General features: G+C 43.7%; 1 protein-coding gene across 2 annotated transcripts in view; it reads right to left on the reverse strand.

Moving 5' to 3' along the window:
* Window positions 1-16,590, reverse strand: part of MMP16 (matrix metallopeptidase 16) — a 287,844-nt gene that overhangs the window by 137,434 nt on the left and 133,820 nt on the right. For both annotated transcript variants that reach the window (XM_019550163.1, XM_019550171.1), the window contains exon 2: window positions 1,150-1,298. In XM_019550163.1, coding sequence (XP_019405708.1) covers window positions 1,150-1,298 — 149 coding nt within the window. The remainder of the gene's footprint in view (window positions 1-1,149; window positions 1,299-16,590) is intronic.

Consider the following 16,590-nt stretch of genomic DNA (forward strand, 5'->3'; position numbering starts at 1 on the left):
GGCGAGGGGTAATTAGAAGCAGGGGGCATCATGTGCATCTCCGTGCACACATGCACATGCCTGGTATGCAGCCAGGCAGGGTGGTGGGAACAGCTCTGGAAGCTGCATGCAGGTAAGTCTATGGAGGGTGGGGGGTTGGAGGGCCAGGTCTTGAGGACTGTCTGGGCTCTGTGTGCATGCGTGCGTGCGCGAAGGAGATGGGTGTGTGAGGGGGGTAGGTGCCTGCTAGTATTGAAGAAAACTGTCCGCATGTTGTGGATGCAGCAGGGTGGGGGAGGCAGGGGAGGCACCTGCCTCTCCAGTTGGGGAAGAGGGAAGGAGGGCCCTTTGGAAGCAGCAGAAAGCTGCGTGGCCAGGCTGGTAGAGAAGTTGGGAGACACTGCAGGGTTGTGAGGAAAATGATGCTGTGGGTCAGGAATGAAAGGCACTGGCAGGGTGGCGAAGACGGGATCTGTGGCTTGGGAGTGAGGAGCACAAGGGGGGTGGGGAACTGTGGGTCATGAGTGCAGGGCACAGGAAGTGCCAGGGATTGCACTTTGGGAGTGAAGAGTACCAGCACGAATGGGTTTTGCAGGTTGGGAGTGTGGGGCACCAGCATGGTCTGGGAGGCAGGGTACTGTGGGTCAGGAGTGAGGGGCAACAGTCGGGCTGGGGGAGGCTATAACTTAGGAATGAGGGGCAGGGCAGGGGCATATCACTGCCACCCCCCTCCCCCTGAATCATACTACCCATCCCCTACCCTGCCAAACTGGAAATATGGTAACCCTAAGTAAAAGGAAATACACCCTAAAGACTTTCAATCAAAGATACCGTCGTTTTCTACTGGGATACTGTTGTTTTCTACTGGGATACCGTCTCATTTTTTTTCCTGAAACTCTGATACTGGGAGCTATAGTAATTAACCTATAATAACTCATTTTGGTTCACATATGAAAAAAAGTGAAGGCCAACCGACAGAAGAAATTTGCCTACAGAGAGAGAGAGAGAGGGAGAGAGAGGGAACGAACAGGCACTTTAAATTCCCCATCTGAGTCGCCATGCTGTTTGGATACCCTAGTTACCACAGTTCATTGGCTTTGAATTTCCTTCAGTTCTGCTTTATTTTACTGAAATGTAAAAGCCAAGAGTAGTTCAGTACCAATTACTTACTCAATTGTGTTCCTGTCCACTTTTCCTGTCATATTAATGCCATAGAACTGCTGCATGGCAGCTATCGCGGATTCCATGGTCTCTGCAGAGCGCAACACTGACATTCTGGGGTCAGTTGGTGGAAGATAGCCATACTTCTGTAGCCATACCTGCAGTAACAAGCACAATGTCTGTTAAAAAGGAATTATCATTAAATAAGTTTCTCTAGTAACTAGACTCCATGTCAATCTGATGAAGCTTTTAATTCACCTGACAGAAATCATTTTAGTTAGTTAGTTTGTAGAGAAAAATATTTCTTTGGGGTTTTTACTTTATCTGCTTTATTAAAGATTCTGCTGTATTAAGACTTGTAACACTTTGTACCCTGAAGCTAGATCTCATTATTATCTACAAGTGCCTGCTTCAATTATTTATTTAATGTATTTATTTATTTCACATAGAATTTAAGAACCTACCCCTGGCTTGAGGCACTTCTACAAATTTTTATAGTAGACAAAATAGAATATCTATAATATATGTCAGATATAATTGACTGTACACAGGATATATAATAATATTCACCCGCTATAACAATAAATCCAAAATAGTTCTCACATCCAATGACACTGTTCTTATTTCTTCTCAAACAGCTAGGGAAAACAACCGTTTCCTTGGTACCTACTCATCTCAGGACTAGCAATGTTGACTGTATAGCTATGTTCCAAAGCCATGCTTAGGCAAACTGCATTGCCACCGTTTCACTCCCCAAATAATAAACTTCTTCTAAACCCGTCGTCAACACCATTAAATCAATTTTGCCCTCCCACATGAGTCAAATCAATTCTGCTTCTTTCCCGCTTACCAACAACCCATTGAATAGATTTTAATTCCCAGAACGTTCCTGTTGTCACCCAATAACATATTTTGGGATAGTCTACTCTCCCTATAGATGAATACATCATAATCTTTAATTTATGGTATTTAGGCTCATAACATTCCTGAGAGGTAAAGGCACAGGGGCACAAAGAGCAATTTCACTATACCACATACGCTAATTTCTAGATATCTCCTTGTTCATGAAACCAGAGGCTTTCCTCCATTCCCCTTCCCCATCAATGTATTTGGGATATCCCACCATTGATGAATTTTAGGCTCGTCTCTCAGCTCCCTGTTAATGAATTATGTTTACTTACTAGCTTCATAAGTGATATGAGACTGAAGCCTGGGAATGAAAGAGTAGTTGGGGAATATGTCCCTTGGTAAGCAGAGGGCAGCCACTCTAGAATGACTCCATTCACTTTTGCAAGAGATCACAAATATGTCAGCAATACTTTGTGGTTACCATTGTAAAAGACTTCTGTAATCAGATGCAAAAAGTACAACCACATCTCCTCTCTAATCATGATTTCCTAAATGTTAGCCTACATATTCAACTGAATAAAAATGCACTAGCAATGGTCCCACTGTTTCTTAGTCTGGTCTTTGTTACGCACACCAAGTCACAAGTCTCACAGATGACAATAACTTTATTGTCAATCAACCATGCATTAAAGATGATGATCAGAATCACTCCAAATCCATGACAGTCTGTGCTTTAAGGCTCTGAGGAAACCTTTATGTTAACTATCAGCAGTTCAAATATCCCGACTCAAGCAGGCTTAAAACTGCACCTGGTCTCACAGACTTCCAGTTTCAGCATAGTAACAGGAGTGATGCTATTCTCTACAAGGCAGCATTAGCATATGTCCTGCACACTGTTGCACTGGCACATCATCTTCAAGTACAACTGCCACTCAGTGCAACAACAAAGTTCAATGCAAAAGAAGGGACGATACTGTCAGGTCCCATTTGACTCCAATTTCCACATTCTAGGTCAAAGTTCATTTACTTTGTGTGCTTCTGCTTTACCGCACTCTATACAGCTTCAGGGACGATCAGGCTTCTGAACTTCATGCCTCCCCTACAGTGTATTTTTTAACTATGACTAGCTGGTATAATGGCAGGCAAGGTTGCCTGCCTATGTCCTTAGACCAAAGAGTGTTCTCCAAACTTTTAATGGCAAAGATCAGTTTTTGGTACCCCAGGACCTATTGCCCCGCTTCTGCCTGCCCTGCCCCCAGCTGACCCGTCCCCCCCCCCCACAAGCTACCAGGGCTCTGACCCCACTTACCCAGCCCAGCATGGACAGTGGGGGGATGTGGCTCAGTCCAGCCACATGCATCCTGCCGCTCCCAATCGTCGAGCCTCTGACAGACTGAGGCCCCAGACTGTCAGAGGCCCCACAGTTGACCAGTCAATCAAGATCTACTGGTTGGTGACTACTGCCTTAGACCAACACAGCTACAACCAAAAACTTAGCCAGCATAATGGTTCATCAGGAGCCACTATTGTTTGCATTCTTGGAGTCCCACCCTTAAGAATCTGCAGAGCCAGAGAGGGCTGTAGATGCCATGTGGTTTGGGAGATAAGGAGATGGCTAACATAGTCTCCAGCAGATTAAAAGGCAGAGTGGACAGGTTTTGAAGGGAGAGAGTGCAGCTATCTTGAACAGAAATTGTAAGTTACAGAACGGGGTTAAGTTTTTGTACACCCCAACCAGCTCAGAAGAGAGGGACTGAGAAAAACAAGGATCCACAAAGAGTAAATAATATTCAGGAAGTAAAACTGAAACAAAAGTATGACTAAAAGAAGTCATTCTTGTCAACAGTTGCTTGAGATAGTATTCTTCCACTCCAAGTGCCTCATAATTAGGATACGCACATCCATACAGCCTTCATTAAATCCATCGTCACTCGCTGATGAATGGATGCCATCATCCATTCAGCAGTTGGGTGGCCTCTGGAAACATACCATATTCAGAAAAAAAAAGGCCAAATGCTGGTCTATGGAGGAAATCCTTCGGTGAAACCAAAAATGGGTAAGTACGAAAAATTGCAAAAAATGTAACCAGATGGGGGAATTAAATCAGTTCTGTTCCATATCTGCATTTTAAGATACCTACATCAAAGAAATTACTTCTGCTGGAATTTCCTGATTTTCTTCCCCTATTAGATGGCAATATAGTGCAGGACTTGTCATGGGGAATGGTATTTTCAGAACCTATTTTGTATGCTAGGGAATTCATCTGTCATGAAACAAGAAAATGGTGAAAGCCACTTATCTTACATGACTGGTATTCCAAGGAAAACTGAATAGTGCTGTTAAGTAGTTAACAGTGATGGTCTGCAATAACTCTTTCTTATTTATGAGAATAGTATTAAAACAAGGAAGTATTGTTATCCAAATTATGTTTTCTATGTGTAGATTTCCCATGATACAACAAATCTGTATGCAACTGAAAGGGACTTTGTTCTTATTTTACTCCATCTCTCTCACCCACACACATCCTAATATGTATTAATCTGCATTCACCTAGATTTACTTAGTCTTCACAATAATTTTTGAAATAGGACCTTACGAAGTTTTTGTTTCCATTGCATGTCTGTGCAAACTTTTTATTGTTAGTTTATTAACAGCACTAAACTGTAACAGATTTTGGTGGACATTAAGCTGCTTAAATCATAGGCAATGCATAGGGAGGGCACAGGGGGCACGTGCCCTCGCCAGTCGGGGAGTAGGGGTGCTGAGAGAAGTGCCAGTGGTACTTCTGGTTTTGCCACCAGCATTTTTGAGGTCAGCGACTGGCTGCTGGGGGACCCCTCACTCCGGTCGGCAATAAGCCGCTGGTGCCCCCCCAGACTGAGGAGGCACCAGTTGCCCATGACTTAAACCTCAGCTGAGCTTACTGCATGCAGGCTTTCACTGTATGCCAGGAGGCCCAGGCAGCCAGAGGAAAGTCAATTGAGAGGGGGAGAGGGGGGACTGGTGGGCCTAGGAGCACATTGGCAGGTCAATGGGGTGCTAGCTAGGTGGGGAGAGGGGTGAGGGAAATTTCATAGATCTCATGGATTTCATAGACATTTGGGCTGGAAGGGACCCTGGAGGATCTTCGAGTCCAGCCCCCTGTCCCAGGGACAGGAAGTCAGCAGGGATCATAGGATCCCAGCAAGATAAGCATCCAAATGTGTTTTGAAGGCGTTCAAAGTGGGCGCTTGAACTGCCTCAGGTGGCAGTCTGTTCCAAACCTTGGAGGCTCGGACAGTGTCCAACCTGAACTGGTCACAGTGGAGTTTGTGACCGTTCGATCTTGTCATCCCTTGCGGGGTTCTGGTGATGAGCACCCCTGATAAGCTTAGACACGATAAAGGGTGGATAGTGGGGAGGGAGTGGCAAAAACTCCACAGTCCCAGGACTGTGCTGAGTGGCTGGGCTTCGCAGTCTGGGGCTGCTCTGGGAACACATGCAAATGTTCATTATGTTGAGTTAATCCATTTTAGATTGTGCATGCAGGTGTAAAGATAGTTCCCATCAGATGAGAACTAACCTTAAATCAGGCACACCATTTTTAGGACCACACAAGCCCCATGCATGCACACCAAGCCATTTAGATGGCCCTAAACTTAGGGCAATTTAAAATGTAATGCTTGTACAATATACATCCTGACACACAGTGTGAAATCTTGACCCTGCTTGTGGCTGCAGTAAAGCTTTTAGAGTGTGGACACACACTTCAAGCCCTTTCAAAGTGGGGACATTTAAAAACGGCAGCAGCTGGCAAGTTCTAATTGTTATGTGTGAATGAGCTGAGAAAGATTCAAATGCAGCAAACTGGCTTCAGTTTTAACACTCTTTCATTTAGGGTTAGAGTTGGAGTGGTTTCCTGTATTTGAATCATTCTCCACTCATTCATGCATAACAGTTAGAACCTACCAGCTGCTGCACTTTTTAAACATTCCCATTTTGAAAGGGCTCCAAGTGTTTGCAGGTCTGTACCCTTACAGACTTCAGTGATCCACTACTGCAACCATTATTTTCATGAGCCTGGAAAGCAAAATCCCTCTCAAAAGCAGCATTTTGACATTAGAATGGCACAATGACTTTAAAAAAAACCCCTTGAAATTATTACAATAAAACTATAACAGTCAGTAGATAATTAAGTTATCAGTAAATCCAATACTTTCTAACAGAGACTAGAAAATATAGCACAGCGATCAGTTTTACTGAAAACTAGCATGCGACATAAATTAAAGTATATTGTATTCTATAAACCTGATAATTCAGTAAATCAAAAATCTTAAAAAGCCTGCTTACCATCAGTTTACCAAAACTATTTCATAAACACCCTAGATAACGTACGTACATAATGTTATTATTCAGATATTGTTTGTTCGTCTTGATATCCGATCATGTGTACAAAACTCCTATTTGTACTTAAGTATGACATTTCATAATTTCACAAAGTGCTATTTATTTAATGCATATTAAAATAGCCTAATGTGCATTAAGTATCACTTAAAAAGTATGCTTTTTGGTTAATGTGCATTGAGATAGGCTAAGGCACATTTTCCTAGTACCTCACAAAAGGAGGTACTAAGTTTAATGTGCATTAACTAAGAGCTTGTTAATGCACATATACAAGCACCCTAAGACATTTAGGCAAATCAGAGAGATTTAGGGTCCTAAGTGCCTAAGAGCAAAATGCAGATAGGCTGTTGAGTCCAATTTATGTCCATACTAGGCTTCAACAAATTTAACCCCCTACCCCCCCCCGCCAAAAAAAAAAAAAATCAGATTCCAGGCATATGACTCAAAAAAATGGGATTAAGCATCAAAGTTCCTTTATGGTCAAGTGGGAGGATGAGTTGCAACTGAAAATCTGTGTGTTGAGTGGGAGCCACCTAGAGCTAAAGAACTGGTAACATGATGGTGATGCTGTTCATCTTTCACACTGCAATCTAGTGTGGGTTGTAGACCTCTTTAGCCTGAAGGAATACAAGCCCACTTCACCCATTAGTCTTAGCCACCAGGCTACAGAACAGTCTGGCAGGGTAACTTCCATCCTTCCCGTTCAAGTTGGACCACTATGCATCTACAAATATAGAAGACGTGGCTAAAAAGACATTAAACAATGGGAGGGATGAGAGCTTAACCCTGCAGTCCGATGATTGGAGGGAACTTGAGTTCCGGTTTTATACAAAGACTGTTTAATGTAAAATGCATATCTAGACCAAGGAGATGGGCCAGAATGCTGGTCTCCTCCTTGCATATTTTTCTTTAGACCCAATAATGTTTTGTATTCTTGCCAGTGGCTTTTGTGCTTTGTACTGAACTCAGTGTTGCTGGTGTGCATTACATGTGCCAAGAGCTCACACCTACTATATCAGGCCTCTCTGGGGATTTAGGCAGAATTTAGGTATATAGCTACTCCAAATGGGATACTTCTCTGTGTGCATTGAAGGCTAAGTTTAGGTTCCTCAAGACCTTTGCAGTCCAAACCAAAGATACCTACAATGGGTTTATGGCAAGTGAGTAGGGAGATCCTGGATCACATTTTTTGCTATTTTGGCACCTAAATTCTGCCTAAGTGCCCTTAGTATACCAACCTAGCTATAGCCCTAAGTCACTTCTGAAAATGGCAAGCAGGTTCCTAAGTCACTTGGATGCTTCTGCAAATGTTAGCAGACATCTCTTTTAGGTATACAATATCAGAATTTGTCTTTTGATGACTTTACCTCCTTGTAATGTTGTTATAGTGCTGCATATTGTAAATGGACAGTGGTGTATTTCAACTACAAGTCAATGTGCTGGAGCAAATGCTAACTTTTCAGTGACAGATCAGACTTTATTATAGTTTAGAATAGTATAGGCTAATTTTTTTCTTCTGTTATCTCCATTCCACCAGTCCTACCCTGTTGGAAGCTTCCTCTTTTAAATACACTAAGCAGTTCCAAGAATACTTGGAACATGTCTATTAAATAGAAAGACTTCCCATTTGAACCTTTCTATGGGTAACTTATAGGCTATATATAGAAGAACACTGAACAACGACAATCCAATCAACTGCAGTGCACTCAAACATTGCTGATGGTGTCACATGACATGTTTTTAACTAAAAAGCAGCTACTTAAAACCTTCATTATCCACATCTTTTCCTCATCCATGCTGAATAAATATCCAGAAATTTCAGTTTCTGATAAAGTAAACCTTTTCAAGAATTTTAAAATGCAGTATCTTTTTGATACAGAGTCATGTAAATAAAAAAATAAATGAAAAGTATGTCTTCCTTTTGGTTATGGCATGTTCAGAAGTGCTTTAATGTGATGTTGCATCAATACTGTGTTCCATTTTACTGCAAGTTTATATGCGCTATTGTTGAACAAACTATATTTTGGGAGGCTATCCACCAACTATGCGTTTCATATTCACACCAGAGCCAGCCTCAATTAATGTTGTTGTTTGGTGTTCTACTGCAAAATAACTTATACAGCAGAAGACATCATAGCTTATAAAAATCTCACTATCAAAGGTAATAACTACAGTAATTAACAAATTAATTAAACAGTTCTAAATGATTTGTTCTAGATCAGCAAGATGTGTGATAACTGTGAACATATTTTCTTTAAGAAAGCCTGTACCCTCAGAACTCACTAATCTTTAACTCCTTGAATATGATGAAGAATCAATCCCCTTCTTTGAAACTGTATGGGGATGAGAAAGCTTAAAATGAAACAGCCATTCTCAGAACTTTACAAATAACTATTCTGTCAGCTATTGCAAAGATGTCAAAATAAAGCATTTAGATGAAACAGAGATGAAACCAAATTGCTGACCTGCAAATTCAATTCACAGATGTGTCAACTTTTCCCAAACAGGGAAAGCGATTGTATTCCTGTCCTGTGAATTACTGAAATAAAATATATAGCTACAGGAACCCTTTATACAGTTATAAATGCACACTGTGACAGTCTGGGATTATGTCGGTTAAGAATTCTGTGTTGTTTTATGAATACCATGTATGTTTGTAACCTTTACTATGGATCTCAGGATCCATTTTGTAGCAGGCACTTGACACATAGTTGGCATATTCTGAGTAAGACTACAGTGTAGAGAAGCTCTGGTTAGCTTCAGGTCAGCTATCTGATACTGGAAGCATGCCTCACCCTAGCAACAGGAAACTTACTGGGGGCAATTTAACTTATTCTGCCTGCCAAGAACGGGGTTATCTCTGAGCCTGATGTTGCCACAGGTAGACTGCATCATACAGCAAACTAGTTTAAAGCCAACAGGGGTATCTCTACTCTGCAGTCTAGGATGTAGCCATACCATGTGTTTAGGAAGCTATAATAAAGCCATCAAGGGCTGGCCAAATAGCTCAACTGTAGTGGAACAACTGAGTTTGCAGCCAATAGAGGCTGTTGACATTGAACGACCTAAGTTTGGAAATTCCATAGCAGGAAATCTTGGGAAATAAGGATGAAAGACACCATTTTAAAAGGAAGCTCATTTTCTAAGGAAGACACCATTCCAACCCAAAAAGCAAGAGAGCCAGACCAAAGCAACCAAACAGGCTGCCTGGCTTAATGACTTGGCCTAAAGCCAGAACTCACAAAGACAGTAAGGTCACAACAAGCTAAATGTGTTCAAAACATATAAATATTCTCATAACATCTGCAACTCCAGTGTGGTTTAAAAATTGCCAATACAAATTAGTCACTCTTTTACTAAATATCCTACTTTATTGCTACATAGTCCCTAGTAAGAGTAACAGCAATCAAACAGTCTGGTGGAACTGGGGTTGTAGGGGACATGTTTAGTGTGCTTGGGAAGGCAGTGGTCTTAGAAGCAAGGATCCCACTACCCAAGGAGGATGTCAGACACAGGGTCTGCACATGAGAGTGCAGCTGAGAGATTTGACACTAGGAGCAGTGACCAACAGGGAGCCTGGCTTTCGTTGTTTAAAAATCACAAATTCTCTGATAAAAATCATAGCTTCCCTGACCAAACTCACTCCCCCCCCCCCAAATCCGCACTTTCCCATGATTAAAATGAAATACCACCCTCTCTGTCTATATGTACATACACACACACACATACATATATATATATATATATATATATATAGGTATCAGTTAAACACGTTTTATTCATATATTTACAATTTTAAAGCCATTTGGAAGCCTACAAGTGCCTCAGTCACTATAATAAAATACATTCTAAATATCTATAAATTTTCATGTTTGATTTTGGATTTTTTATCATGGAAAATCAGAGCTCCCCTGCCCCCTTCACTCACCAAGACGTAGGTCTAGCTGCAGCGGACTCCCACCACTGCTTTGTGGCGTTGAGCCGCCCTGATATACTAGTGCGCATGCCATTGCCCCTCACTACCAAGCCACAGCCACACAGCTCTGATGGTGCCCCTCGCCCCCCACTCACAGCCTCTTGGCCCTGCTGCTGTCCCTCACTCCCTCCCCACCCCAGCCCTGCTGGAAGGGATCTTCAGCTGCCAGGGTGACAGGACCCGGGACCCAGTCTACAGCCCCCTTTGCCTTGCAGCAGCTTCTGAGCCCTGGCTGCTTCATGTGGGAGTTGATGGCTACTGCATCAGAGCAGAGCACCGAGCCTGGCTTCCCTTCTTCCATGGGCGGCATGGCCAGAGCATAGCCTGTGCAGGGGGAGGTGCGGGCTGTCCACCGCGGCTCAGTGCTCCCTACCCTGCTGCCCTCCCCTGAGGGCCTCTATGGCCCAGCAGGTGGGACCCAGGACAGTAGGGTAGAGTGGGGCTGGGCAGGGAAACTCGTTGCTGCCACTGATCACTCCGCACTGCCATGGCAAGGCACCCCCTGCCTGCCTGTGCCACTACCACCACCCCCACTGCTGCCAGGTGGGCAGGGGGATAGGGATATGGCAGTGTGGGGCTTGTGGTGGCAAGGAGCTTCCTTATCCTGCTCTGCTGCTCTAGGTCCTGCTCTGGGTCCAGTGAGCAGCCCGCACCCGCCCGTGCCCCATGTACAAGACTGTGAGGCATGTCCCCCTGTTGCAGGGCGCCCTCTAGGGGTGCCGTGACCTCCCCTAATGCCCCTACCTACCATGCCAAATTGGGTCTTGAATGCACCCTCTATCTCGCCCGCCACATCTTGCTGGAATATTATTAATGGGAGGCTGCCTTCCTGCCGTCCTTGGCACAGTGCCTGCCTTGTTGTACCGGGGCTCTGGCCAATTGCCTGCCTGTACCCTCACGGGTGCTCCCTCGCTTCTCTTGCAGCCTTGTTGCCACACTGGGGCCTGCTCGATATAGACGCCCCCTCCCAGGGCCTGCTCCAATATCTAATATAGGCGCCCTCTCCCGGGGGGCCTGCTCCCCGCCCGTGCTCGGGGCTTAGGCAGCCTCAGCCTTACCTGGCCCCAGACCCCTTCTAGGGTCCTATGCCCACTGAGCTTCTCCCGATTGGGGCTCAGGCAGCCTTAGCCTTACCCAGCCCCCAGACCTGCCTCTTCGGGCCTATGCCCCACTGGGGCTTCTGCCTACGCGCAACACTGAGCTCTTCCTGAAGCTGCCTGCACTGGGCCGGGGTCGGGACACCCCAAAACACAGCGCCTCCTGCTGGGCTAGGAACACCCCCACCTTACTGGGGAGCTCCTAATGAGGCCTCCTCCACCCCTACAACCTCGCCCGGTCCTCCGGTTCGTAATTTCATAGACATTTCACAGACATTAGGGCTGGAAGGGACCTCGGGAGATCATCGAGTCCAGCCCCCTGCCTGTAATTATAACTATCAACCCAAAACAGAAACTCAAAGCCCCTCAGCTACAACGTAAATCTTAAGCCAACGTGGCTAACCTTCTCTCATCCCTGTTAGGGTCCTCTCCACCCTGTATCTGCATGCTGAAGCACAACACTACCCTGCTTGCTCTTGCTCCTTAGGCTGCCAGAGAGGAACTGAACTCCAGCCTCAGCATCCTCTGTTTATAAAGGCCAGGCCCTGACCCCTTTCGGTCAGCTGACACAATCAGTTGCTTTAGCAACTCACACCTGTGCTGCCCTATTGAGTGGCAGCTAAGCCCATGTTACCATTATCAGTAGCAGGCACCTTAGTGCCCTGCTACACACCGCCTCCCCCCATGTCCTCCCTGGTAGTTCATGCAGCGGCAGGGACCCAGCCGGCACTGCCCCCAAGATGAGCTGCCTGGAGCCCTGTTCTGGCCTTTGGCTGTGCGTTCCAGCCCCAGGCCCCAAGCCCCACACATCACCCCAGCTCCGCACAAGCTACAGCCCCAGTCCTACCCATCTCCCTCCCTATGGGGGCTGAGCCAATTCACCCTGTGGAACCTCCTTTTCAAGCTGCCTGGTACTCATGTGCATGTGTGGCCCTTGCCTGACTGCCCTTCTCCTGCTCTCCCGAGACCCTCGTAGGCTGAAACTCTGCCAGCCTGCAAAGGGAAACCCTCTGTTTCCTGCATTTTTCTCTTTCAAAGGAGAACAACTGGATTTTTCTCCTCAAAATGAAAAAATCCATGTTTTTCTTCTTAAAATGAGACAATCTGGGTTTTACCATGGTTTTTCAATGGTGTTTTTCTAAGTTTGCCTGTCTGTCACTCTCTAAAAATAATTGTTACAAATAAAAGTAAAGCAGTAAACCATGGGTTGGTTCACTCAGATCCCTGGTGATCAATGGAAAACCCAGATCCTTGGTGATCAAACACTTCCCACACTCAGGGGCACTTGTAAGTTTATAGGGGATTCAGTAGTAGACTCAAGTATAATGGACTGTCTGATTAGAGAGCATGTATGTCATGGTCTGGCTGCAACATATTATGACTCAAAATCATGTCATATCCAGACGTTTCTTTGGGAGATATGATTCTATCTTTTACCACAAGAATGGATTTGTTACTGACTGAAAAATAAGGACCTTGTTCACTAAATGCTCAGGGCAATGTTCTCCACTAGCTAACAGAAATCTCAGGAGAGGCATGGCATGAAGCCAGACCCACAGAACCACCTCCACACATGAAACTAAACAGGCCTAGCAGATGTAAACACTCCCTCATGCAGCATATGTTGAGGGACATAATCCTCCTTATGGCGTAGTCTCCCGAAAGATGAGAGTATTTTTATTAGGTATTGTACTGTATTAAATAAATTGGCCCTATAACTAAGAGGCTGAAAGGTGCAGAGAACTTTTGAAACATCTAGACTTAACTTTCTGAAAATCTACAAAATCTTGCTCAAGTCTAACTTAATCAAAAACATGGAAAAGTCCCTAGAGGGACCAGATATCAAGGTAAACAGTTACAGTTTCCCTCTAAGGGCTGCTGCAATTACCACTGCAATATCACTCCAGACATTTTGTGACACGGTCAAACCAAAGGCAGGAGCTCTTCATTGTGCACAATCCCCCCAGGGTAAAGCAAAGATAAATCTGATGGGCAGGACAATGTGCAATGTGCAAGTGTGCCCTCAGGGAAGCTAATTCCCTAAATTACAGATTCCAGCTGATTTCATTTAAGTAATTTAACACCAAAAATCTGGTCAGAAATGGGACATACACTTCTGAATTTACCTAAGAATAAATCTTTTGCAGTCTCTGTTCCATAACTCTCCACAATGTTTGTCCCAGACGCCTTACTGGTTTAAACTAAACCAGATACCCCCAGCATCCCCGCATGTTCTCTGGGCTGGGTGGGGCTCTCTGCTCCACAGCAAGGCTGGCCCCTCCTCTCCACTCCTACAGCTTGGCAGAGACTTGCAGCCACAGCAGGGTCTGTTGGCTTCCCTGTATCCCCTTATCCACCCCCACGCACCTCTCACTGCTTAAGCAGAGATCCCTTCCTCCCTCCCATAGCACAGATCATAGGCAGCATGTGGTACGCTAGCTAATTCTTTGCAAGGCAGATTAGGGCAGTGTCTGCTTTGGGCTTTCTGGAGGTAATCAGCAGCTCAGATGGTAATGTCCCTGTATTCCTTCCTTCCCAAAAAGCTGTTTAAGAAGAGCTTGTAATGAGAGAGGCTTTGTTTTCTGGTGGGGTGTTAAATGCTGATAATATTGCTGATAAAGGCTGTGTTCGTGGGGGGGGGGGGAATATCTCCTCCCTAATCACAGTGTCCTGCTGGGGCCTGGCCATGCCCATGCTCAGCTCCCTGCAGAAGGGAAGGGAAGGCTGCACTACCAACCTCTGGCTCCTAGTCTGAGTCAGTGAAAGCATATGCCTACATTTCTGGGATGTCTGTCTAGTCACCAAATTGATTTAGCCTAGCCAGGTTAGACTAACTTGCAAAGACTGTATCAATTCCGGCTCAGGCTTTTTGAATATCTGCCCCTAGCCTAAGAGTGAAAGAAATAACATTTCAGAGACTGGTCAAAAGGGGCAGGTACAGACATTACACTTTAACCAGTTTAAGTGATTGGAAACCAGTCTGTACATATAACAGAAGAGAAGTTTGGCACACAGACCGGTTTAAAAATGCTGGAAGCCAGTCTAAGATTTTCTCTCCCCTCCACCGACAAAGGGTGAATGTGCGTTCTGTTCACTACCAATCTAAACTACACCGCTTACAGAAAACAGTGCAACTTGAATTGATTGCTCCTTGATCTTTTTGAATGAACATCTTGTGGTTGTTGAGACATCAGTCTTGTGGAATTAATTTTCTTTGTGCACAAACAAATAAATAAAGTATCAGTAATCCTTAGTGGCTATCAAAAACTATGGAAGGAAAAGAGGAAAAATCGCTTACCTGGTTTGTTTACTGAACATCAGGAAGAAGAACCATGTCTGAAGATATGATTAAGCCCCATGAAGCAGAATTCTTCAAAGGGTTCACCATGTATAGAATTATTAAGTACTGTAGACTAAAGCTCATACATCACTGTCCATTGAACCTCCATGTGGTTTAGAAGAACAAGCTTAAGCATGGGAATCAGCAACTTGTCCTAGTTCTGCTACTGACTCAAGAGACTGTCCTGAGAAGACTACTAAATTTCCCTTTGCATCAGTCTATAGAATGTGGGTCCTATTTATTAGTCTCTTTCCCCCTCGGGTTACAAGGATTTATATAGTAAAACACTCTAAAAATGCTTTTCTATTTTAACAAAGTCTTTAAGTAGCAATTGGAGTTCCATGTGACTCTTTTTTCCTTATTACCCTACAGGAGATTACAGGAAGTTGAGGGGATAAATCCTATCTTGTCATTGCCTTGGAATTAGCATTTCTTTGATGTTGATCCCTTTGCACTCACTCACTTCAAGCCCATTAACTTTAACTCATCTAATTTATCCATTTTAGGCATTATTCCTACTGTGTTCACTATTACAGCATTTGAGGAGACCAGTGTTTATTTTATGACACTCACTCTGATGAAAAGTAGGGGACCAGGCACGAACCAGAAAGTGTGCTGCCTACTTCCTATAGTTAACACTTGCTTCTTCTTCCCCTTCTTTATGTTTGAGTCCACTGTACACAAATTATCAAAAAGATAACAAAAGAACATATATGCCCCCAAAAAGACCACAGATATAAAGTCCAACGATAAAAAGACCACAGATACAAATGCAACAGTATGCTTAGAAGGAGGCTGAAGATGCTAATTAGAAATGCTGCAGAATTCTCATGGCAATCAATCATTTTGAAAAGAGGTAACCATATGGTTTAGCTAGTTAAGTTATGAGAATACAGAATTGCTGCCAATGCCTTTTTAAGAATTACCTTTATTGCCTACATAAGACAAAGAGAAACTACTTACATACTATATGGCAATACAATTAAATTTGAATTGCATGGCTATTTCACATTGTTGCTAAGAGTCGTTGTGCATAGATATGATATAGCATATCACATGATACAATACAATATGATAATACCCTAAAGTATATCAACCAGAACAGTCATTTCTTATATGTCCCAGTAGATGGTTTGGAATTATCTTAATAAAAGTATAGAAACTTTGTTCTAAGATGTTTATGTAGGAAATACATAAATTCATAATGTACCAACAGATGGTATTGCACTACTTTTAAAAGGCTCATGGGAATGTGGTCCATTGTAATAAAATCAAAAGGTCAAGCTGCAAAGTTCCTTTGGGGAAATGACTATTCAAACTATATCTGACATTTGGTATTTGAATCTATTAGATAAAATAACTCTACTGTTACCATTTCCAAGACTAAGTTTACATTAGCAAATTTGATGGGCTGTAGGTTAGAAAGCTGAATTTACCACTTTTTCCTTGTTGTTCTCGTTAGCACTTGTATCCAATTTCCTTTACTACCTAGTTCATTTTTGTTCTAGTTTCTATATCCTTAAGCAAAATTAAATGTTGAATTCTATATTCTTAAAACATATACAAAAATTATGGTATCCTTGAAGTCTGACACTAAGGGATAACTCCCGTTTCACTTTAGTGCCTGAATGGCAGGTACACAGCCATACAACTACAGTTTGGGCACAGCATGCAATTCAGTGCAGCTCACTAGAGCTGGAAAGTTGTGCTGGGAAAGGGAATCATTTAGGTACGTGCACAAGGCCAAGTCCTGAAATTTTATTCAGGCATAAACCATGACTAGAGGGTGTTAGCCACTGGTAGAG

This window comes from Crocodylus porosus, unplaced genomic scaffold (genome assembly GCF_001723895.1).
Source record: "Crocodylus porosus isolate Cpor-Errol unplaced genomic scaffold, CroPor_comp1, whole genome shotgun sequence".
Lineage (NCBI taxonomy): Eukaryota > Metazoa > Chordata > Crocodylia > Crocodylidae > Crocodylus > Crocodylus porosus.